The sequence below is a fragment of the Hyperolius riggenbachi genome, chromosome 9, assembly GCF_040937935.1.
Source record: "Hyperolius riggenbachi isolate aHypRig1 chromosome 9, aHypRig1.pri, whole genome shotgun sequence".
Taxonomy (NCBI): Eukaryota; Metazoa; Chordata; class Amphibia; order Anura; family Hyperoliidae; genus Hyperolius; species Hyperolius riggenbachi.
The window spans coordinates 19,891,571-19,916,140 of NC_090654.1; the positions used below are offsets into that span (position 1 = coordinate 19,891,571).

The following is a 24,570-nucleotide window of genomic DNA, read 5'->3' on the forward strand; positions in this document are numbered from 1 at the left end:
CACAGGCGCAAAATACATACATAGCTAATGTGTGGTATGAAAACAGTCAGAAATACGTGTGGTCCAAAAGTTCAACAGAAATGAGAAAATCTAGGGGGAGGAGCCTTATCTTGCAAGCTTACAAGTTAGCTAGTAGTGGTGTGGAAACACTAAGTAAGGAGACAAAGTGAGCCTTGGCCCATAATGCTGATATGGATGTGTTTTTGAAGGACTACTTTTTTTATTAGGTGCATTTTACGGGTGTGTTTAAAGGTTTCTTAGATCAGAACATGATGGTGAGAAAGAGGTGAGAGATCCAAACCAGAGTGAAGGTCATATGAAGTGCTACATTGACACTGTAGAGTAATTTAAACTTTAATTCACTGCAATAACTGCTGTGATAGCAGTTATCACGCTTTTGTGAATCAAGCCCTTTATGTGAAAAAAAAAACACATTTGTGAATTACACAAATATGAAAAACAAACTCTTACACCAGTAAAAACAGAATTCACTTTAATCCACCTCAACTATAAAAGACAATTTTAGATCAAGCACCCGATTTAATATCTTCCCATATGCTATGAATGCACATTCATCAAGCTGAATATGGTTACATGCATCAAATTGCTGTAAACTGAATCCTGTCCTGTCCTCAACCCGCCCACTCAATAAAACCTGTCTCTGAATTAAGCATGTCTATCCGGAATACTCCATGGAAAACAGTTCCTTAATTTCTTTATAATGCGGCCTGCATCCTGCGTAAAAAACAATTGTAAAAAACAAATTTAAAAAGCCAAAAACCGTGCCTCAGTGTTTAGCAATACTAGCTAACAATGTTCACCGCAGCGGTTTAAAACTTCACGTTCCTCAATATTAAAAAAGTTCCCCACTGTAGCGGTTAAAAAAAACAACTCATGTTCCTCAATGGAGGGCAGAGGAGACACAGCAGTCTTGGGCCTCAATTCATCATGACTTATCGAATCGGTTACCGACAGCTCGGTAAAATACCGAATTTGATAAGTGGATTTCAGGATTCATCAAAGTTATCTACAGCTTTTAGCGAGCATTCGCTAATTATTCGGTAATAATACGGTATGCGTTCGTTAATGACTCGATAAAACGGAAGAAAGTGCAATTCCTGAAAGTGGGTGTGGTTTAGCGTTACATTTAGGATTAGTTATCTCCTTCACTGCTCTGTCGTTATTCCTGTCAGATCATTGCTGACAGTGAAGATGGAGCCATTTGAAGTGGTTATGTATCAGCTGAGAGTGATTCAAAGGCACAGAAGGGCAAGAATAAGGTCTAGAAACATATCAATTTGCAAGAGAATGGATTTATTTGCTATAACAGGACATCTGAATTTCTCTTGAATTATCTTGTAAAAGAACACAGGCAGTGCCAGGGTTAACTAATTTGCTAGCTGCACTACATTTTTTTTTAGAAAAGGCTCCTATCAAGCCGCAGCTGGCAAAATTGTGGGATTGTCCCAAACCACTTCCAGAATCCAGGTCCAGGTGTTAAGCCCTATTCAGAATGTTGCTATGTGGTGTTCAAAGGACTGCCTTTTACCCACAATTCCATAGGAATCTTATGGCCTTGTGTTAAATTACTGCTGTAAAATGGAAATATCGACACGTTACCGAATCGTTACCGAATTGTTACCGATATTTAATCGAATTCACACCGAATGCGGAAAAACCTTGATGAATACAACTAGAAATCGATAAACTTTGAATTTGGTAATTTAACAAACTGGAAACAGTTATCTCAAAGACAATGATGAATCGAGGCCTTAGAGTGGCACTTTCAGTTTGAGTCCTGGCCGGTGACCCACTGTAGTTGACTCACAAAGTCTTGCTGGTCCGCGTATCGGTGGGATGCCGGATGTTCAGGGTGACGTCACCACTCTTGCCCAGCCAATCAGCCAACATGTTTCGATAGGGCCCCCTATCTTCCTCAGTGCTTACCTCAGTTAAGGAAGATAAGCGGTCTTATCGAAACATGTCGAAATGGGCGCCAAAACCACCTGCTTTCGAAGGAAGTACTCTAAAAAACCCTCTTCTTTAAATTTTAGAGTCCTGTTCTGCTCACTGTGGTTCTACTACAATAGTGAAATTCACAAAGAATGAAGAGGTCGTTTTACAACTGAAGGCATCTCCGATCACTTACGCCACTTGGGATTTTGAGAAACATGTGATTGCCACCACGGGGCCGTTACGGCAAGTAGAGCTGGGAAGCCATAGCTCTGCTTACAAAGGAAGGCTTTTCACCTTAGGTGATGGATCTCTGATTATTAAAGCAATCACCTCCAAAGACGCACGGATTTACAGAGCTGAATTATTTAGACCTGGCTGGCAGTATGTCTGTGCCCAGCTTTATGATGTCAGGATTAAAGGCACCGGTAAGTTCCAACGTTTTTTAATTAAGAAAAAACTTCCCTTGAAGTCCTTCCACAATTCTGTGTATCTAAAGGACATACATATGTTTTATTGTCAAATTTCCTCTTGTAAAAGGGAATCCATTGAGTTATTTTTTACCCTAATAAGATTCCTCTGCCAGGGTATTCCTGCCAAAATCTGACCAATATCAATGCTAGAAAAAAAAGAGTATGACCAGGGAATGAGAGGGTCTGGTTTACTATATATATATATATATATATATATATATATATATATATATATATATATATATATATATATTTTTTTTTTTTTCCAAGTTCTACTTTAAATTAGGGAGTAGCTATCATCCCATTTTTAATTTAGGCCACTCTCAGTGATAGCCGTTGTGGTGGCCCCAGACACAGCAGAAAAACTTCACTTCAGAGTTGGTTTAAATTTGTAATGACCACTTTATATTTTTTATTTTCCAGGACCAGAATATATTGGGCCATCTCCAAAGATTCGTGGTAAGTACCAGTTTCAGTGCTTTCAGAACTAAGAAGTCAGATTTTAATTAAATGGCCATCTTATTCGGAGTTTAACCACTTCCCAACTGAGGGGTTTTACCCCTTGACCACCAAAGCAATTTTCACCTTTCAGCGCTTCTTCCATTCATTCGTCTATAACTTTATCATTACTTATCACAATGAAATGAACTCTATCTTTTTTTTTTAGCCACCAATTAGGCTTTCTTTAGGTGGGACATTATGCCAAGAATTATTTTATTCTAAATGTGTTTTAATGGGAAAATAGGAAAAAATGTGGGAAAAAAATTATTATTTTTCAGTTTTCGGCCTTTATAGTTTTCAAATAATGCATGGTACTGTAATTAAAACCCATGAAATGTATTTGCCCATTTGTCCCGGTTATACAACCGTTTAATTTATGTCCCTATCACAATGTTTGGCACCAATATTTTAATTGGAAATAAAGGTGCATTTTTTTCAGTTTTGCATCCATCCCTAATTACAAGCTCATAGTTTATAAAGTAACAGTGTTATACCCTCTTGACATAAATATTTAAAAAGTTCAGTCCCTAAGGTAACTATTTATGTATTTTTTTAATTGTAATTTTTTTTTTAATTACAAAAAATAAATAAATTGTGGAGTGTGGGAGGTAAGGAGGTAATTTTTTGTGGAAAACTAATTTATTTGTATGTAAAAAATGCTGTAGGGTGTAGTTTTACTATTTGGCCACAAGATGACATCAGTAACTTTTTGTTTAATGCAACCTGCAAGCGTCCTTCCGGACACTTGCAGGAAGTACTAGGAGGCTGAGAAAGTTTTTTTTTTTCACAATGATCGCGCTGCTTAGCAGAGAAGCAGCGGATCATTGCGGGGCTTAGATCAACAAACGGGAATGGATTTTCCCATTCATTGATCTCCGGGCGATCGTGTTTACGAGCGGGAGTGCGCGCTAGAGCGAGCGGGAGTGCAGGCAGCGATGGGTGCACGGAAAGAACGGATTTCTCCGTCCCTGGGGGTGAAAGGATGGAAAAAGGGACGGAGAAATTTGTACGCGTGGGGGTAAAGTGGTTAATAGAATATATATTTTTTTATGCAGATTAAATGATAATATCACAAACATTTGGCCAATGATGTAATTTGCATATGCCAGCATTTGGCAGAATGTAGATAAAAAATGAGGGGATCTTTTTAATGCAGGGCAATGCTGTGGGCCATCTATCTGTGGGCTGGTGCACACCAAGAGTGGTTCTGAGCAATTTTAAAAAACACTTGCAGGGTGAAAACTGCTTGGCTGATGTATTTCAATGGGCTGGTGCACACCAGAGCAGTTTGTTATTTTCCAGAGACGCAAACTCGGGTCCTGCAGCATTTTTTGCGGATTTCGGAGACGTTTCTGCTTTAATGTAAAGTATGGGAAAATGGAAAATTAATCTGAAAAGCGCTAGATCAGAGAGATTTCCCAAGCGTTTGTGTTACAGAAGCTGTTCATTACAACTCTACTGTAACAAAATATAAAATCTGCTACACAAACTCGCTCCAAAAATTGCTAGGCATGATCAGAAACTAGCTCTAAACATGCCTAGAATTGCTCTGAAAAACCACTTAAAAAAACGCTAAAATTTGCGGGTCCGCTAGCGGTTTTTGGTGTGCACTGGCCCTACCACCGCTCGGAACCCACTGCTGATAGATATTTTCTGTGCAGTCTGATCAAATGATTTAATGACTTTTCAGACATAATAATTGAATGGTCAATCGGACCAACAAGTTGGATCATCCGCTTCTAGCAGATTTAATCAAAGTGATTAAATCTTCCGGGACTCAATGGGAAAATTGACCGGTGTATGGTCAACTAAAGACTCCTTTAAAAGATCTCATTAACAATCTAAACCCGTGCTGTCCCACCAGTCCTCAAGGAACGAGGTCCTCACAAAACAACAATATTTGTATTTTCACCATTATAAAGAATTTTAACTTTGTTTACTCATTTTTTGTTTTTCTAGAACGTGCAGAATCATGCAGTTCGGTAACAACGCAAGTCTACGCTGACGTTGGTGACGAAGTTATTCTCTACCTTCCTAAATATAATGGATTAGATAAAGTTATTTGGGATATCAATAACATAGACCATATAGCAGTAACAGAACCGGGTGTTGTGAAAAACCAAAATACCACCTATGAGGCACTCTCTGTCACCAGCGATGGATCCTTGAAGCTACTTCCCACAACTGCTGAGTATGAGCGGGTTTATAGAGCAGAAGTATTTGGCTCATGGCACCATTGTACACAGCTTTTTGACCTCAGACTGGAAGGTAGGTCAGAGAGGCTTCCTATTTAAGACATTTCAATCTAAAGTTTGGTAGAAATTAAAGTTGTTATTATAATTATTTATTATCATTTTTTTTTAAATTTCTATAGCTTAGTCATCTTCCATGGCAAAGAGTGAAATGCAGGCAATAGTGGATTATTTCATAAATATATAGTTTACACGTAGAACAACAGCCAACAACACAAGTACGAAATACATACCTAGTTAAAGTGGACCCAAAATAAAAATACAAGATTTCAGAAATAAAATCTATTTTCTAAATTATAATAATAAATAGCAGCCTTTTTTCAGCTGCATGATGACAAATATAAAATATTTTACATTTATTGGAGGAACTCCTCCCTTCCTTTCATATTGCCGGGACAGAATCCGGCAGACTGTTGGAGTAGGTGGTGTCCGGCAAAGGAGGAATTGCTAATGGCTGCCCCTATATAACCCTAGTTATGAAAAGAGAAGGGTGAAAAGCTTGCACTGAAATGCTCATAGGCTTGAAGGAGGGTTTATTTATCTTTGTATGTGTTAGAGCAGGGTCAGACTGGGACACTGGGGGCCCACCAAAGAAATTTCAACCTGGGGCCCACACATCCCATGATTGCGGTGAAAAAAGGGCGTGACTATGCACTGAAAGGTGGGCGTGGTCATGATGTATTATGGACAGGGCCAAATGTACATGATCTTAGAAGCATTGTAATTCAGAGACACTGCTACCCAGCAAAACTTTGCATAGAGTCCGCTCCTTCAATATAAAGTAATGTCCTACTTTGCAGAGGTTGCGACCGCAGAGGTTGCAGATTTCCCACCCCCTTCGTGCTTGGAGGGCCCCATTGTAAAATTTGCATCGAGGCCTACAGCTCCTTAGCTACTCCACTGCTCTCAGCATGAGTGATAACAGCACTGAGAAGAGAATTTGTGTGCTGCAGGCAGCAATTGGAGCTCTGTCAGACAAGGAGGGGGGGCCCACCAGAGACCTGGAGGGGGGCCCACCGAGGGAAAAAAACTGTACTACTGTGGCCCAGTCCGACCCTGTGTTAGAGTGGTGCAAATAAATATTTTGAATTAATAAAATGTTTGGTTTGGGTCCACTTTAATGCATGGTAGGAAAACATCCAGAAATCCAGATATATGTCTATTTGATAGAGCAAGTGCAACAGAAAATAGAAAACGGGAAGGGGGAGGGGGCACTTTTCACTTGCAAGCTTACAAACTAGAGGGGAATGGTGTGGAAACACAGTAAGGAGGCAAAGGGCTACTGGATGACACAAGACACATAACATTTATATTGCACTTTTCTCCTGGTGGATGCAAAGTACTTCAGGGCTGCAACCACTTAGGGCATCTAGGATCATTAGTAAGCCTTGCTCAAAGGCTCCTTACTGTTTTATGTACGGGCTTGAGAACGTGATTTGAACCCTGGTTAAGGGCTTGAACCTACCACCTTAACCAGAAGGCTATTCAGCTGACCGTGAGGCCGTAAGCCTGGACTCAGGATGCTGATACGGATATGTTTGGCGGTATGATTACTTGCGTATCTTGGGGTCTAAAAGCGTTACAATTTTTTCACAAGCTTTTAGAACCTAAAATCAGAAAAAAATCATACAGCAGAGAGATCTGCAGCAGCCCCTGCACAATACTCACCTCCCCTGGATCCAACGCTGCAATTCTCTCTCCATCCACTGGGTGATCTCACAACGACAGATGGTGATCTCACCAGAGGGATCCAGAACCTCCAAGGACCAGAAGACGAATAGCTGCCAACATCTGGATTTCGAGGGAGGTGATTACAAACTGCCTACACCTCCCGGCAGTTACTGCGAGTCAGGCTTGAGGTTACTGCTCTGAGCTGCAGATTTCTGACTCTGAGTTATAAAGAGGTTAACAGATTTCTGATGAGGGGAGTTTGAAGGGTGTGTTTGAAGGTTTCAAGGGTTGCAGTATGATGGGGATAATGGCTGAGAGTATCAAAGAAACAAAGTGGAAGCTCATAAATGTCTTGAGAAGCCCCAAATGTGGAAAATCGGAATAAGGCATTCCTATATGCTGTACTGCTGCATCAGATTTACATGGATAGAAGAATTAAAAATCTGTTAAAATTATACATTTAAATGGCTAATGGAAACATTTTATTCATTTCCGCGCTAACGGGCGGCAAAGAGTACCTGCGCGGTAGCACACATGGGAGCGAGCAGCGGCCACCCCCCACTGAACACAGCACTAAAGATGAATATTTATAGCCCTGGGACTTCAAGTAAAATTTCCCAAGATGATTGTACTGCATCTGGTGCAGCAAGTGGTTAAAAACGTACCAAAAGTAGTACAAAAACTCTACTAATGATTTCTTTCTTGCTGGGGGTTTACATTGCGTTTTATTGCCCATATGCAATTGACCATTTCTCCTGAGTTTTCACCTAGGTGATATTTTTAAACTTGACCGTAAAATGCATTTTAAATCACCAGCAAGCAAAAAAATTCTCCATATAATTTTGGCAGTACTTTTTCACCCACTTTTTGGTACTTTTTAAATTGCAAAGTGATGACAAGTTATTTTAAAGAGAAAAGGAAAAATTATCTTCTAGGAGAAAACTCTGGAGGAAAAACTAATTGTATATGGGCCAAGGTATGAAAATGTCAACTAGGAGGAGATAATTGTCATATTCTCTTTAAATAACTTTTTAGCATTTTACAATTGAAAACGTACCCAAAAGATGGTGAAAATGCACTATCAAAAATATTTAGGGTATACAGCCTGTTAGTTGTCTTCTCCTATCTCCCTCTGTGACATTTCCACCGCTCCCCGCTGTTTCCTTGGTGATACAATCACTGTGTATTCATTGTATTTGTAAACAATGAAGATGGACGCCAAACAGGAAATACATCATCAGAGCAAGTGCCTGTTTGCAGTGGCTCCTCTCAAACGTGACATGACTGCTGTAAAGTTACTCCCACGGGTTGCCTTAGCTGCTTGTCTGAGCTCCGTACTGATCGCTCTGCACTCACAGCTGTTCACAAGGTCACAGCTCCTGAGCCTGGCTGTGACTCATACACACAGCACACAGGAGAGCATAGGGGGCGTGGAGGGGGCGTGCATAACTTCTCCCTATCACAGCAGAGGCAGCATATTCCTCCCTGGGTGGACAAAGCCTGACAAAGAAAAAGAAGATTAGCTATATTACAGAGACAGTGCAACTAGAAAAGGCTGCAGTAATCCAGACATTAGAACAGGTATAAGAACTTATAGGATAGAAGAAATAAGGCTGACAATTTTGTTACAGAGTCTCTTTAAGCTGTGCTGCTTTAGCTTTAATGTGACAGAGCGCTCGTTACACAGAAGATCGGCCGCTATGCACATCTTCCATAGCAGCATGCCTGCCTTAGTTACGCGCGTTGCTTACATAGCAAAGCACCTAACTTTAACTGTGGGCAGACCTGTGATGTGTTGCAACTGCTCTACTTCGCTAGCGGCTGCTACTTTGTTAATTAACATAGTTAAAGGGAATGTCTGAGCTGCATAAAAAAAGGACATCTACTTACCCGGGGCTTCCTCCAGCCCCTAGCAGCCGTTATGTCCCACGCCTTAGCTCCTCTCTCATCTGCTGGCTCCCGCTTCCCGATGGTGTAGAGGCCAACCTCGCCAGGTTGCCCTCTACTGCACCTGCACGAGCGCCACTGTCAAGCAATTGCACGTGTTGTGGAGTGTACTGCGCAAGCGAGTGATTGATAGTGGCGCTCGTGCAGGTGCAGTAGAGGGCAACCTGGCGAGGTTGGCTTCTGCACCATCGGGGATAGGGAGCCAACGGCTGAGAGCAGAGCTGCAGCAAGGGACATATCGGCTACTAGGGGCTGGGGGAAGTCCCAGGTAAGTAGATGTCCTGTTTTTATGCAGCTCGGATATTCCCTTTAATACTATGTAAATTAACATAGTAGCAGCCGCTAGTGAAATATTGCGGTTGTGATACTTTGCAGGACCACCCGCAGTTAAAGTTACGTGCATTGCTTACAAAGCAAGTCGCAAAACTAAGGAAGGCACGCACCTTACATAGCAGCATATGCACATATATATGTACACTTACATATGTAAGACATGCATAGCTACTGCTTATCTGTGTAAAGAAGCACAGCCTAATGAATCAAGCCTTGAGACCATTAGGGAAAAAAATGCCTTCATTATATTCATTATAGTTTAGGAAAATCCCCAAAAAAGCCCAAAAAAACCCCCCTAAAGATTTAGCTGTATTAATTTTCAGGGAGCACAGAAAGGGTTAAGACATCTGTCTTTTCCTGTACAGGAAGAGCCACAGCACTGTTTGTTACACCTTCTGATCAGGCACTCCTACAGATAATTATATTTGTTCTGATGTAGCTAAATAAACACAGCTCATTGCAGTTGATTTCTACAACATTTATATGTGGAGTGAACACTTTTCATTGAGTGCTGTGCAAAACTTTGAGTCTGCTTTAACCACTTAAGCCTAATTGGACGAGATTTCTCGTCCAGTTAGGCTGCACGCACTCCCGCGGGTTGCGCGCGCTCCCGCGGGCCCCCCCCCCGTGCGCGCTCCCGCTATCTGCCGTTAGCCCTGCGATCAATGAATGGGATTATAGATCCCTTTCACCAATCGCATCCCCCCGAAGAAAAGCCGACAACGTCTCTCCAGACGCTGCAGCTTTTCTGCGTTCCAAAAAGTTCCCCTGCTTCAATCTTCTTCCTGGGAGCGAGCTCGATCGCTCCCAGGACTAGTTGACTGTGGCCATCTTGTGGCCAAATAGTACATTACACTCACATACATTTACATTACACAAACACTCTTTTTTACATAAAAAAATAACTGTTTACCTCCCACACCAAAAATTACCCACATACAATTTTTAATTAAACATTTTTTTTTTTACAATAATAAAAATCAATAAAAAAAACACATAAATAGTTACCTAAGGGTCTGAACTTTATAAATATGCACGTCAAAGGAGTATATTAATATATTTTTAAAAAATTATGGGCTTGTAAATAGTGATGGACGCAAATTGAAAAATTGCACCTTTACTTCCAAATAAAATATCGGCGACATACATTGTGATAGGGACATAATTTAAATGGTGTAATAAGCAGGACAAATTGGCAAATAAAGTACATGGGTATTAATTATGGTAGCGTGTATGCATTTTAAACTATAATGGCCAAAAGCTGAGAAATAATGTTTTTTTTCCATTTCTTTCTTAATATTCCTGATAAAATGGATTTAGAATAAATTCATTTTCAGCAAAACGTATCACCCACAGAAAGCCTAATTTGTGGCGGAAAAAAACAAGATATAGATCCATTCATTGTGATGAGTAGTGATGAAGTCATGGGAGGTGAAAGTTGCTCAGATGCAAAAAAAATTCAACCCTGTGGGCTTAAGTGGTTAAAAACACTATGCGCTCACTTTAACCACTTCACCACTGAGGGGTTTTACCCCCTGAGCACCAGAGCAATTTTCACCTTTCAGCGCTCCTTCCATTCATTCATCTATAACTTTATCATTACTTATCACAATGAAATGAACTATATCTTGTTTTTTCCGCCACCAATTAGGCTTTCTTTAGGTGGGACATTATGCCAAGAATTATTTTTTTCTAAATGTGTTTTAATGGGAAAATAGGAAAAATGTGGGGAAAAAAATAATTATTTTTCAGTTTTCGGCCATTATAGTTTTTAAATAATGCATGCTACTGTAATTAAAACCCATGAAACGTATTTGCCCTTTTGTCCCGGTTATAAAACCATTTAAATTATGTCCCTATCACAATGTTTGGCGCCAATATTTTATTTGGAAATAAAGGTGCATTTTTTTCAGTTTTGCGTCCATCCCTAATTACAAGCCCATAGTTTATAAAGTAACAGTGTTATACCCTCTTGACATAAATATTTAAAAAGTTCAGTCCCTAAGGTAACTATTTATGTATTTTTTTTAATTGTAAATTTTTTAATTTTTTTTTAATTACAAAAAAAAAAAAAAAATTGGGAGTGTGGGAGGTAATGAGTTAATTTTATGTGTAAAAGTCATTTATTTGTATGTGAAAAATGTGTAGGGTGTAGTTTACTATTTGGCCACAAGATGGCCACAGTAACTTTTTGTTTTAATGCGACCTCCAAGCTTCCTTCCGGAAGCTTGGAGGAAGTATAAGGAGGCTGGACACGTGAGTTTTTTTCTCACAATGATCGCGCTGCCCATAGGAGAGCAGCTGATCATTGCGGGGTTTAGATCAACGAACGGGAATGGATTTTCCCGTTCATTGATCTCTGGGCGAGCGGGCGGCGGCGTGTTTACTAGCGGCGGGCGGCGTGTTTACGAGCGGGAGCGCGGGCAGCGTCGGGAACGCGGAAAGTACGTGTTTCTCCGTCCCTGGTTTTTAAAGGATGGAAAAAGGGGCGGAGAAATACGTACGCGCGGGGGTAAAGTGGTTAAGGAGAATTATCATATATACAGACACTGTAGTTAATTATGTACTGATCATACAGCTTTTTCTGTCTTTTTTTTCTTTTAGTCCAAGTAAAAGAAGCAATAAATTCAACAACAACGCCCGGGAATGGTAGAATTCTGAATTTACTTCGTTTGGTGTTCTCTTTCTGCATACTTGCTGCTGTTTTTTTTATATTACTCCACCATGTAAGAACGGAGTGCATAGTAAACCAATAAAATAAATAATAGCATTTAAGTGGCATAAGAAGGCAAAAGAAAACACAATAAATTCTATATAATGATACGGTAACACAATGGATTTTTATTTTAGTAGTGAAGAATTTTCACAGGAGGCCTGGTGTCCTCGGTGGTATAACTGGAGGTTGTATATTTATCATGTAAAAATAAAGGTTTGCTGTTTCTGGTGGTTTCAAATCTATGTAGTATTACTACTACTACTACTACGGGGCTGGTGAGGTTGTGATGTGTTATGTATGAGTAGAGTTGTGTACGGGGGGGGGGGGGTACAAATACTATTATTTGCGTTTTGAATCACAATGATACCATTTATTGGCTAACTTAAAAGAATAAGAGTAAGCTTTCGAATCAATGAATGGGAGGTGAAAATTGCTCTGATGCATAAGGTGAAAAATCCCGCGGGCTGAAATGGTTAATGTCGCCGGGAGCTTGTGCAGAAGCAGGATAAGCCATACCGGCTGTATCCTGTGCTGAAGTCTCCTGGCGGCGAATTCTCTTGTATGCCTGCAGCTCCCCGATTGATAGGGGCATGGGAAGTCTCCCCGTGGTGCCCCTAAATAGTGCTAAATGTTGCCCGAACTAATCCCTACAGGGCAACCGTTTTGCGTTAAATTAGTTTTAGACCCTGCAATATTATGGCATGCGAAAGCAGATTGCCTCGTGATTAAGCCAATTAGGCCAAATTTGCAAAGCCAGATATATCAGGTTTTAACTTGGTGTTTGATGCAGACATTCCTCTGCTGCTGTGATAATAAAAATAATGACAGTCTAATGAATTTTTATTTCAGGCATGAAAAATTTCCACGGGAGGCCGGGCTTCACTATGATGTTTGTACATTTCTCATGTAAACATAAAGGTTTGCTGCCATCTGGTGGTTTCAAATCTGTGCAGTATTATTTCAAGAACTACTAGATTGTGGGCTCAAAAGATTGATTCACAAAACCCTTTTTCAAGAATTAAGTCTCATCTGTTTTTCACTTCCTCTATATAAATCCTTTCAAAGCGAACCTAAACTCAGAACTTCCTCTCTGCTCTAAAAGATAAGCAACAGCATAATAACCTTAATAGTAAAGCATTTCTTTGTTACAGCTTATAGAAATCCTACTGAGATTCTGAAGAGTGGTTACTTCCTGGTATCCTGGGAACACAGAAAGGGTTAACCTCCAGTGTTTACACTGATATGCTGATAGCTTAAATTACACTAGCTCATTACTTGCTGAGAAGGGAGAATTAGACAGGCTGTTCTCTATAAACACATGCAGGGTGGACACAGGGTGGATGTCTCACTGTGTTCTCCTTGTCTTCTGTGCAAGAGTTCAGGTCCACTTTAAGCACTCATGCAAAAAAAAGTGCTAAAATGAAGCTAAGTTATTCAGTAACAACAGATTTTGAGTGTTTGTTTTTTTTAAGCTTGGACATTGACGGGAAAAGCTATGTTATAGAAATAATAATAATAGTAATAATAATAATAAAAATTAGAGATAACTCATGATATAAGCCATGTACTAACCAAGCTGTTGATTTGCATATTACCTTTATTTTCTCATTGTTTGTCTGTGAAAATAGCTCATTATTTCACCTACGTGTATAATTCCTGTGTGAGAAGTTTAATTGTGGATTATCTGTGTCGCCTCCTTTGCACAACTGTACGTACCGTGTATTATTACAGTGCAACAGAGATGCCTATGCTACATTGATCTAGAATAATAATAACAACAACAACAACAACAATAATATAATAAAATAATATACATGTAGTCTGTTGTAATACCGTATACACTCACATATAAGCCGACCCATGTATAAGCCGAGGTACCCACTTTCCCTCAAAAGCCAGGAAAAAGTGATTGACTCGCGTATAAGCCCATCACCAGTATAGCCCCCTCCACAGTAGCCAGATGTGCCCCCAGTACAAGTCATCCCCTTTCCCCATAGCCAGATGTACCCCAAGGATCATACAGTTGTGTCTCAAGACGCCACTAGATGGCGTCATAGATGTGAGACACAGTGATTGGCACACAGGAAGAATCCCCGATCATTGCACCGCTGACACATTGCTTGCACGCTCCGCTCCACAAGCCAGGGGACACAGGTAGTCTTGAGCAGCGCACTCTGCACACCATGTTGCGGGGGATGGGAGGGCATGGACACAGCAGGGAGCCAGCTGGCAAGAGCAGGATCACTGGTGCAAGATCCTTACACTCCTCTGCCAGTAACAAAACCTGCTCCACCATCTGTTCTGCTCCACTGACTCACATATGAGCCGAAGGGGAAACTTTTCAGCACATTTTTTTGTGGTGAAAAATTTGGCTTATACGTGAGTATACAAGGTATTTTTATTTTCTTTTACTTCTAATTCCCTCTATTTTTTAATTTTCTTTGGCAAATGTATTTAAAAATTGGCTTTGTCCGAAAATGTGTTTTAAATGGATTATACCCATATTTACTTTATTTTAACATACATTTTGTTAATCCCAAATAATAATATTGTGGTTGGAAACCCCTGGAACAAAGCCATGCAAGAACCTTAAAGGACTTACGAGGCCAAATTAGTCAAAAAAGTTAATTACCTGTATAATCTTTTACGGCACGGAGGACGCCGTCCGCGCCCTCCCAGTGCTGGGCCGAAATTACGCATTAGCGTAATTACGCATCGTAATTCACTACAAATGCACCGTAAGCGTTACGTGTAAGGTTACGGTATTACGCGTAATTAATTACGCGTAGACCGTAGGGTTACGTTTTACGCGTAACAAATTACGCGTAAGACAGTAAACTCCCATTGAAATGACACAGTCTGCCGTAATCGCGTAATATTACGCTCCCGTATAATATAAAAAAGCCGCCGACTTTAAGGGTTAATAGCAAAGCCCCCTTAAGTGCTAAGAGCCTCAAATTTGGAGAATATATTAAGGAGATCAGAAGGAATAAGAGGAAAAATTTTTTTTTCAAAAAGACCTTATAGTTTTTGAGAAAATCGATGTTAAAGTTTCAAAGGAAAAATATATACATTTAAAAACCCGCCGACTTTAACGGTTAATAGCAAAGCCTGCTTAAAATTTAGGAACACCAAATTCACAGGGTATATTAAGGGGAACAGTGGGAATAAGAGGAAAAAATTTTTTTTTCAAAAAGACCTTATAGTTTTTGAGAAAATCGATTTTTAAGTTTCAAGGGCGAAAATGTCTTTTAAATGCGGAAAATGTCAGGTTTTTTTGCACAGGTAACAATAGTGTTTTATTTTCATAGATTCCCCCAAGTGGGAAGAGTTTTACTTACTTCGTTCTGAGTGTGGGAAATATAAAAAAAAAACGACGTGGGGTCCCCCCTCCCAGACCTCTTTAACCCCTTGTCCCCCATGCAGACTGGGATAGCCAGAATGCGGAGCACCGGCCGCGTGGGGCTCCGCACCCTGACTATACCAGCCCGCATGGTCCATGGATTGGGGGGTCTCGGAAGGGGAGGGGCAGCCAAGCTTTCCCCTCCCCCTCCGAGCCCTTGTCCAATCCAAGGACAAGGGGCTCTTCTCCACCTCCGATGGGCGGTGGAGGTGGAGGCCGCGATTTCCTGGGGAGGGGTTCATGGTGGCATCTGGGAGTCCCCTTTAAAAAGGGGTCCCCCAGATGCCCACCCCCCTCCCAGGAGAAATGAGTATAGAGGTACTTGTAGTACCCCTTACCCATTTCCTTTAAGAGTTAAAAGTAAATAAACACACAAACACATAGAAAAAGTATTTTAATTGAACAAAAAACATAACCACGAAAAAAGTCCTTTAATATTCTTAATTAACCAATAATACTTACCTGTCCCTTTAAAAGCCAGTTCCCACGCAATATCCTCGGAAATATACTAATCAGTTACAATGTAACAAAGTTATTACAATGTAACAACTTTGTTACTTTGTAACACCACCGCACCCGACGTCACTCGCCGCTCACCCGCCGGCCGCCGCATACACGCTAGTCCCCGCCGGCTCCCGCCGTCCACTCCGCCCACACCTGTCACTCATATACATGCTGGCACCCATGGGTGCCAGCATGTATATAGGTGACATGTGGGAGAGGCGGGGAGGGCAGCGGAGCCGGCGGGGACTTAGCGTCCCTTCACCCGACAGAGCTGTGAGCTATATTAGCTCAGAGCTCTCGAAAGCATCTTTGTATTTGGGCTCCAAGGAGCCCCAATGGTCCTTAGCAGACCAATGGGGTTCCTTCAAATCAGAAGGAACCCCATTGGTCTGCTAAGGACCAATGGGGCTCCTTGGAGCCCAAATACAAAGATGCTTAGAGAGCTCTGAGCTATAGCTCAGAGCTCTGTCGGGTCCTGCAGCACAGACGCGGTGGCGGCGGCGGCGGTGAGTGACGTCGGGTGCGGCGTAGTTACAATGGGAGAGGCAGGGGAGCCCGACCCGGGCCGTGGGGTCGGGAGCCGGCCCAGGGGGCTAATGAGCGGGGGGACCCGGCGGATCGGCACGGAGGGCGCAGACGGCATCCTCCGTGCCGTAAAAGATTATACAGGTAATTAACTTTTTTGACTAATTTGGCATCGTAAGTCCTTTAAAGCAAACCTGCTGAAAAAGTCTATAAAAAAGTTGGATACCGCTGTAGGGGGAAGGATTTACAGGTGAAGAGAGAAGAAATAGAAGAAGATAGACATGGCAGATAAAAAAAAGCAGAAAAGAGAAGTTGTTTTTTTATTCACTAATAAAGTTTATTACTCTATTCTTATCATTACATACATATGGGGTCAGAAGTTACACTCTATACCTATTTACCTGGAAGCAGCTAGAAATCTGGGGATCCCCTTAGTAGAGTAGTACCCAGATTCCAACATAAGCCCCCCAGGACCTATCCTCCCGGTGCATAATGTGGACAAGGGCTCTGTAGGAGAGAGTGAAGCTTTGCTGACCTTTTCTTACAGAGCTCCTCCCCTCATGTACCATGTGGGCAGGCATTGCGGAGTCTCACTCAGGCTGACCCAGCCATCATAGCTAAGAGAGGGGGTTTATTAAAGCTGTGGAAGGGAGCTCCACTTCAGAATCAGGTTAAAGATCCTATGTCTCTCTTCCAAACCTATACACAAGTCCTGCCTGACCTACATCTCTGTCCTGGTCAGTAAATACACACCTGGTCGCCCACTTCACTCCTCCAACAACCTCGTCCTAACCACCCCACGCATCTCCCACTCCCATGCATGACTACAGGACTTCACTAGAGCTGCCCCCATCCTGTGGAACTCTCTCCCACTGCTCATCAAGCTTGCCTCCTCCTTCAACACCTTCAAACAAGCCCTGAAAATTCACCTGTTCAAGGAGGCCTATCTTACCTCACTGCTGCCCTAACTCTCTGCTGAGAACCTCTCGAGTCAGCACCTCCTCCTTTTATGTCACCACCCCTCCCTCTAGATTGTAAGCCTTTGACAGGGCCCTCTCTCCTTGTGTATCACACTTGACTGTTTACTCTACCCACAGAATAATATTACTTGTAGTATTGGGACTACTACTCCAGTGTATGATCTGGCATTGTGTATCTTATTGCTTATTATCTGTATTGTGTTGTCTGTCCCCCCTGTTATCATTGTTGGTAAACGTATTTATTGTCCAGGGCTGCGTAATATTTTGGGCTATATAAATACATAAATAATAATAATAGAGAGTTAAAAATAAATACATTGACATTTCCATTATTTTTCAGTAACAATAAATACTTACTTTTAATTAATGATTATTATTATTATTATTATTTTTTATTTCTATAGCGCCAACATCTTCCGTAGCGCTGTACATAGTACAAACAAATAATGGGGAAGAGATATACATAAGAAATACAAGACACTGTACAGTCATTACATTGAATAGAATACATACAGATACATACATAGTTGATGTGTAGTTGGTACATGTACATATGTTAAAATAACAGCAGTATGAGAAACACTAGGAGGAGGTCCTGGCCCTTGCAGGCTTACAATCTAGAGGGTAGTGGGGAGGAAACAAAAGGGAAGGAAACACAAGGATTAGTGGGTGAGCCAGTGTGTCTTCAGTGCTGCTTATAGCAAATTATAGGCTTGTCTGAACAGGTGTGTTTTCAGAGTACGTTTGAAGGTTTCCAGACTCGTGGCATGACGAACCGGCTGAGGGAGAGAGTTCCAAAGGAGAGGGACAGCCCGTGAGAAGTCTTGGATGCGAGAGTGAGAGGAGGTGACTAGGCTGGAGGATCAAATGATATTAAGAGCCCCCAACGACTGTCTGCACTTGCTGCTCACTCACCAGACTATACTGCAAACCTAACACAGCTGGGAGCTTATCAGCTTTTGCAGGAAGCTGTGATACAACTAAAGCTGATTAAAGGGGATCCGAAATAAACTGTCACTCATTGCATAATTGTGCTTCCTTTCATATAGTTTATAGGGCATTCCTCAAGCCAAATACTTTTTTTGTTTTAATACTCTAATTCCCTATAAACTAAACAAGCCTCACCCACAGCTTTTCCGGAGTGCCTTGGCAGTCTCAGATACATGTAACAAGGGCTTATGGGAGCTCAGCCTGGGCAGGAGGAGGAGTCTACTAGCCAGAGATTTCAGAGGCAGAGGGGAGGAGGGAGAAGGAGAGGGGATTGAGCAGAGGGCTGGAGATGCAGTTGCAGCTTACTTGTGTGTAATGTGACAAACAGAACATGGCTGCCCTTAGGGCCCTTTTCCACCAGCGCGTTTGCGCTGGCTGAATCGCAAAACCGCAAACTGCTAGCGATTTTACAATCGCTACGGTTTGCTTTTTAACATAGGAATCGCGGTAGGTCATTTCCACTACCGCGATTCGCTTTTGTCGGGAACGCGAACGCGCGGCGGAGCGATAATTGCCGCGATTTTACTATGCAGTGCATAGCATAGCAAAATCGCAGCCGCAAACATCGAGGGGAATCGCCGGTTTTGCAATTCAGCAATCGCTAGCGTTCAGCGTGAACGCTAGCGATTGCAGGTGGAAAAGGGCTCTTATTGTTTCATAGGTATAAATACACATAAACTGTTGAAGCTGTTTGCAGCTAGATTTGCTGTGTAAACTATCTAAACTTTAGATAAGATATATAGACAAGTTACTTGTTATAGTTAGTTTTTCATCTCGGATCTGCTTTAACTCCAAGCGCAGGGGGTTTCCCAGCTACACCAAGCCTTGCACTTATGCAGGCAGTCCTTAGGGGGCCCTGAAATACGTACCAAATTTGGTGAAAATAATTTGTGTAGAGTCTTTACGATTAATCATGAAACTCCTAATAAGTAATACCTGAAGAAACTGGGCGAGCTGTGGGTGACGTGTACCACTGGGAGAAGCATTTCAGGACTGACAGTTGTGCATTCGTACAGTGCAGGGTGGAGACAGGAGCATGGACTGTGTAAGCTCCCACTTTACATGCTTTTCACAAGGTTTTAAAATGTATGTGCCATTCTTTTTATAAGTGGTTTTACACTTCTGCTGACCTTGCCCTGAAGTTATTAATGAAGTGTTGGGGAACATTGGACAGGGCAGCACAGGGCACCAGACATGAAGCGGTCAACAGGGGTAATAAAAGGGAGGTACATGCTGAATGGTGGTGGTTACCCCATTTCCTTTCACACAGCCCTTTACCTTAGTGTGTGTGGTGCATTCTGAGCACATTGTGTTGGTGTACACAAGATACATGCCCTGTGGTTCTTGTCGTATTTATTTTGAGGTAAAAATTTGAGGTGTTGATAATCAAGTCTAAAGCATCATCTGGTGGCGGGTCGGGACCAAAAGCTAAAAGACAAACACTTATATAGCGCTTTTCTCCTGGCGGACTCAAAGCGCCAGAGCTGCAGCCACTAGGACGCGCTCTATAGGCAGTAGCAGTGTTAGGGAGACTTGCCTAAGGTTTCCTGCTGAATAGATGCTGGCTTACTGAACAGGCAGAGCTAAGATTCGAACCCTGGTCTCCCATGTCAGAGGCAGAGCCCTTAACCATTACACTATCCAGCCTCAAGATAAGATTGGACCTTCAAATTTATGGAAGTGCAAAGGAGAGTGACTATCCAGAGTGCAGCTACATTCACTAACTGGTAACCTAGGGCCAGAGTGTCAGGGAGTGCATGGTAATTTTACCGTTACCACAGCTTGTGGAGCACCGCAAGCTAACCTGTTGGTAGCACATGTGTTACCATAGTAACGTGCGCTTGCTGTGGTAACACCATGTTACACCGCAGTAACACCCATGGTGCTAACAGATTAACAGGCGGTGCTCCACAGGGGATAGTAATGGTAAAATTGACATGCGCTCCCCACGTACGGCTGCTTTACACGGTTTATTGCATCTGACCCCATGAAAATCAGTGACAGACTTAAATGCAAAATGGAAAACTGTTTTAAAAAAAGGCCACAGATTTACAATGTTGGACAGATTCACTCATCCCTGCCCTGGGTATACCAATCACTAATTATACATACAAAAAAAACCCATGAAATTACAAAAGAACATTGGCACACCTGTTCTCCACATGTACACAAAATAAATATTTTATTTCCAGATGGCATCTGTGTGGGGGCTTTGGACATCAAGATAAAAGTGTTCAAAATTCATGATAACAATGAGGTTTTTTCACTAACAATATTGGCACACGGTAGCGGCTGCTACTATGTTAATTAACATTAGTTAATTAAAGTGAATTAACATAGTATTGGTCGCGCTAGTGAAGTATCATGGGAGCAATACATCACTACCGCATGGCAAATAAAGGCAGAGGCCGTTGCTAAGTAACCCGCGCTACTCTGCCACTAGTGTGCGTAGCGTGCCCAAAGGAAACATGAAGTTGTGCTGCTCTGTTAGCGGTCATAACAGTAATTTACTTGCGCTGTTTGGCAGCGCTATTGTTAGTGAATCAACCCCAAAGAGTGCCACATTGCTTTGTTTTAAAGGTGGAAAAAATGTGTGTAAATTAAACATGTAAGATGAAAACCTATATAAAATGGTAATTTGCTAATTTAGGATAATGTTGATGTAAACTACTAATATTCATAGTTACATAGTTAGTTTGGTTGAAAAAAGACATTAGACCATCAAGTCCAACCAGAAAAAAATTAAATAATAATAAAATACCGTCCTGAACCTGCACATATCCCAGTTGATCCAGGGGTAGGCAAAAAACCTTACAAGGCCTGGGCCAATTAGCCTTAAAAGGGAAAAATTCCTTCCCGACTCCAGATGACTGTCAGATAAATCCCTGGATCAACGCTTCCAGGAATGACCTAAAAATTATATATTATTATTATATTACTAGCTGATGACCCGGCGTGCTCAAGTATGTATTTGGCTGCTGTTGGCTCTGCTGACTTTTTCTAACCCTAACACACAAACACTCAATGACCACGTATGTGAGCTTTGGGGTCCTTGGCAGCAATAATTTGTATTTTTCCAGTGAAATGAAACAAATCTGGCTGTATGTGGCTCCACCCCCTTTTGTGAATTTGAACCCCAGTCACCCAATGACCAACTGTACCAGGTTTGAGGCTTGTGCCATTAACAGTGCAAGAATGAAAGCAATTTTAATATTCCCCTTGAAAATAAATAGGTGAATTTTGATTGGCTTTTGTAAGCTTCACCTACTGAATATTAATCCCAGTCACCTAGTCACCAAATGTGCAAAATTTGAGAACCCTGCCATTAACAGTGTTAAGAATGGCTGCAGTTTACATTTTCCCAGTGAAATTTGTATTAGTCTCCACCCACGTTTTGTAACCTTGACACACAGTCACAGTTACCAAGTAGGTGAGCTTTCAGGTTCCTGGCATTAAAATTGTATGAATGGAGGCAGTATATCCAGCAAAGAAATCTGATTGGCTGTGTGTGGCCCCACCCCCTTTAGTGAATTTGAACCCCAGTGGCTTAATGACTGACTGTAGCAGGTTTGAGGCCTCTGCCATTGGCTGTTGTAGGCTCCACCCACTTTTCTGAAAATTAATCCCAGTGGCCAACTGTGTCAAGTTTGAGAACCCTGGCATTAACAATGTAAGAATGGCTGCAGTTTATATTTTTTTTTTCATGTAAAAAATTAGTTGTTTTTGGCTCCGCCCACTGTTTCTAACCTTGACATACCGTCACTCAATGACCAAGTTTATGACCTTGGGGTCCTTGGCATCAATTATTTGCATTTTCCCATTGAAATTAAACAAATCTGTCTGTTTGTGGCCCCGCCCCCTTTTCAGAGTTTGAACCCCAGTCTCCCAGTGACTGACTGTACCAGATTTGAGGCCTCTGCTATTAACAGTGTAAGAATGGCAGCAATGTAAATATTCCCCTTGAAAATCAATAGGCGAGTTTTGATGTTGTAAGCTCCACCCACTCGCCTGAATATCAATCCTAGTCAGCCAGTGGCCAACTGTGTCAAATTTGAGAACCCTGCCATTAACAGTGTAAGAATGGCTGCAGTTTATATTTTCCCATGTAAAAAAAATAGTTGTTGGCTCCGCCCACTTTTTCTAACCTTGATAAAGAGTCACTCAAATATCATGTTTGTGAGCTCTGTGGTCCTTGGCATCAATAATTTAAATTTTCCCATTGAAATGAAGCAAAATCTGATTGGCTGTTTGTGGCCCTGCCCCTTTTCAGAATGTGAACCCCAGTCACCCAATGATTGAATGAACCAGGTTTGAGGCCTCTGCCATTAAGAGTGTAAGAATGGCAGCAATGTAAATATTTCCCTTGAAAATCAATAAGTGAATTTTCATTGGCTTTTGTTGGCTCCACCCACTTTCCTAAATATTAATCCCAGTCACCCAGTGACAGACTGTGTCAAGTTTAAAAATTCCACCATTAACAATGTAAGAATGGCAGCAGTTTATATTTTTTTCATGTAAAAAATTGAGTTGTAGGCTCCCCCACTTTTTCTAACCTTAACATACAGTCACTCATTGACCAAGTTTAAGAGCTTTTGGGTCCTTGGTATCAATAATTTGTATATTCTCATGGAAATTAAACAAATCAGATTGTCTGTTTGTGTCTCCGCCTCCTTTACAGAATTTGAACCCCAGTCACGTAATGACCGACTGTACCAGGTTTGAGGCATCTGCTATTAACAATGTAAAAATGGCAGCAATTTAAATTCCCTTAAAAAAACCAACAGGTGAATTTTGATTGCCTATTGTAGGCTCCACCCACTTCCCCGGAATACTAATTTCAGTCACCCAGTGACCAACTGGGCAAAGTTTGTGAACCCTGCCATTGACAGTGCAAAAATAGCTGAGGTTTATATTGAACCTCATTCACCCAATGGCCAACTGTAGGGAGTTTGAAGCCTCTGCCATTAACAGTGTAAGAATGGCAGCAGTTTAAATATTCCCCTTAAAAATCAATAGTGAATTTTTATTGGCTGTTGTAGGCTCCACCCACTGGAATATTATTCCCAGTCACCCAGTGACCAAGTGTGCCAAGTTTGAAAATCCTGCGATTAACAGTGTAAGAATGGCTGTAGTTTACACTATAAAATTAATGGCTGAAATTTGATTGGCTGTTTTATGCTCTGCCCACTTTTCCTGGATTTGTAACCTCGGTCAAGTGACCAACTGTGCCAAGTTTGGGGACTCTGGCTTGATTACTGTGAGAAGGGCAGCCTTTTACATTTTTTCCATTGACCTGAATGGGTGAAATCTGATTGGCTGTTTGTATCTCCACCCACGTGTGCAGGGGGGCCGCGAGACCCCCAGAACATATCATCCCAGGTAGTAAAGGATCCGTATACCAAGTTTCGTTCAAATCGGTCGAGCCGTTTTCGAGTGATCGCGGCACATACATACATACATACACACACATACATACATACATACGATTTTATATATATAGATTCATATTTTTTTAAAAGTATTTTATTGTACTGCCTTTCATTTAGGACTGTGATACTTTTCACATAATGAGCCCCATCCAATATATATCTCCTAGGATATAATTTTTCATCTTCTGTTTAAAATAACTTTTTAGGAAAAAAAATACCAAGAAATAGATGAAAATAGTGCTGTCAAAATTCTGAGTATTTTTTTTGCTTGCTGGGGGTATAAAAGGCATTCTATTGTAAGATGTAAAAATATCACCTAAGTGAGTTGGATCGGGCCCATCATATAGATAAGTTTCTGAAATTAACTTCCTTTTTGTCCATTTATCTTTTTTTTTTTTTTAAATCTCCTGACTCCTGTACTGCGTAGCTAAGCTCTAACATAGTCTACACAGATGCTGAAGGTCTGTTTAGCAGAATTTGCATACGGTGTCAAGGATGACTGGGGATACCGTGTGATAAACCACGTCTCCTCTTCTTCTGTATCTGCTCTGGGATTTCCTCCCTCCCACACAGGGCTACGCTTGTCAAGGTGTGAAATACAGTTTACAGAAAGAATAATAAGTCAATACTGGTCCATGCTTACTAGAAAAGAATCAAGAAAGTAGTTTAGAAGCAGTGTCGGACTGGAAGCTGGAAAAGCTGAGGAAATCCACTTGATGGCCATTGGCCAATCAGAAGTAATCAGGTGTTGCTGCTCACAGTGAAGACTTGCTGCAGGTTTCTATTGTGAGTGATAACACAGGAGTATGCTGCTTGGCCAGCAGGTGGATTTCCTTAGTTTTTCCACCTCCTAGTCAGACACTGTTTAGAAGGTGGCATCCCACCTACTTCCA

General features: G+C 41.5%; 2 protein-coding genes across 5 annotated transcripts in view; both read left to right on the forward strand.

Moving 5' to 3' along the window:
- Positions 1 to 13,068, forward strand: part of LOC137533395 (uncharacterized) — a 40,853-nt gene extending 27,785 nt beyond the window's left edge. The window contains exons 5-9 of the mRNA XM_068254797.1: positions 2,055 to 2,381; positions 2,850 to 2,885; positions 4,887 to 5,195; positions 11,735 to 11,800; positions 12,998 to 13,068. Coding sequence (XP_068110898.1) covers positions 2,055 to 2,381; positions 2,850 to 2,885; positions 4,887 to 5,195; positions 11,735 to 11,800; positions 12,998 to 13,068 — 809 coding nt within the window. The remainder of the gene's footprint in view (positions 1 to 2,054; positions 2,382 to 2,849; positions 2,886 to 4,886; positions 5,196 to 11,734; positions 11,801 to 12,997) is intronic.
- A 6,185-nt stretch (positions 13,069 to 19,253) lies between these two features.
- The window catches only part of LOC137531492 (high affinity immunoglobulin gamma Fc receptor I-like), a 117,792-nt gene continuing 112,475 nt past the window's right edge, over positions 19,254 to 24,570 (forward strand). For 3 of the 4 annotated variants that reach the window (XM_068251405.1, XM_068251407.1, XM_068251408.1), the window contains exon 1: positions 19,268 to 19,334. The gene's annotated coding sequence lies outside the window, so the exon portion shown is untranslated. Of the gene's footprint in view, positions 19,335 to 24,570 lie in introns of all 4 variants that reach the window. The other variant, XM_068251406.1, reaches the window with a different exon arrangement.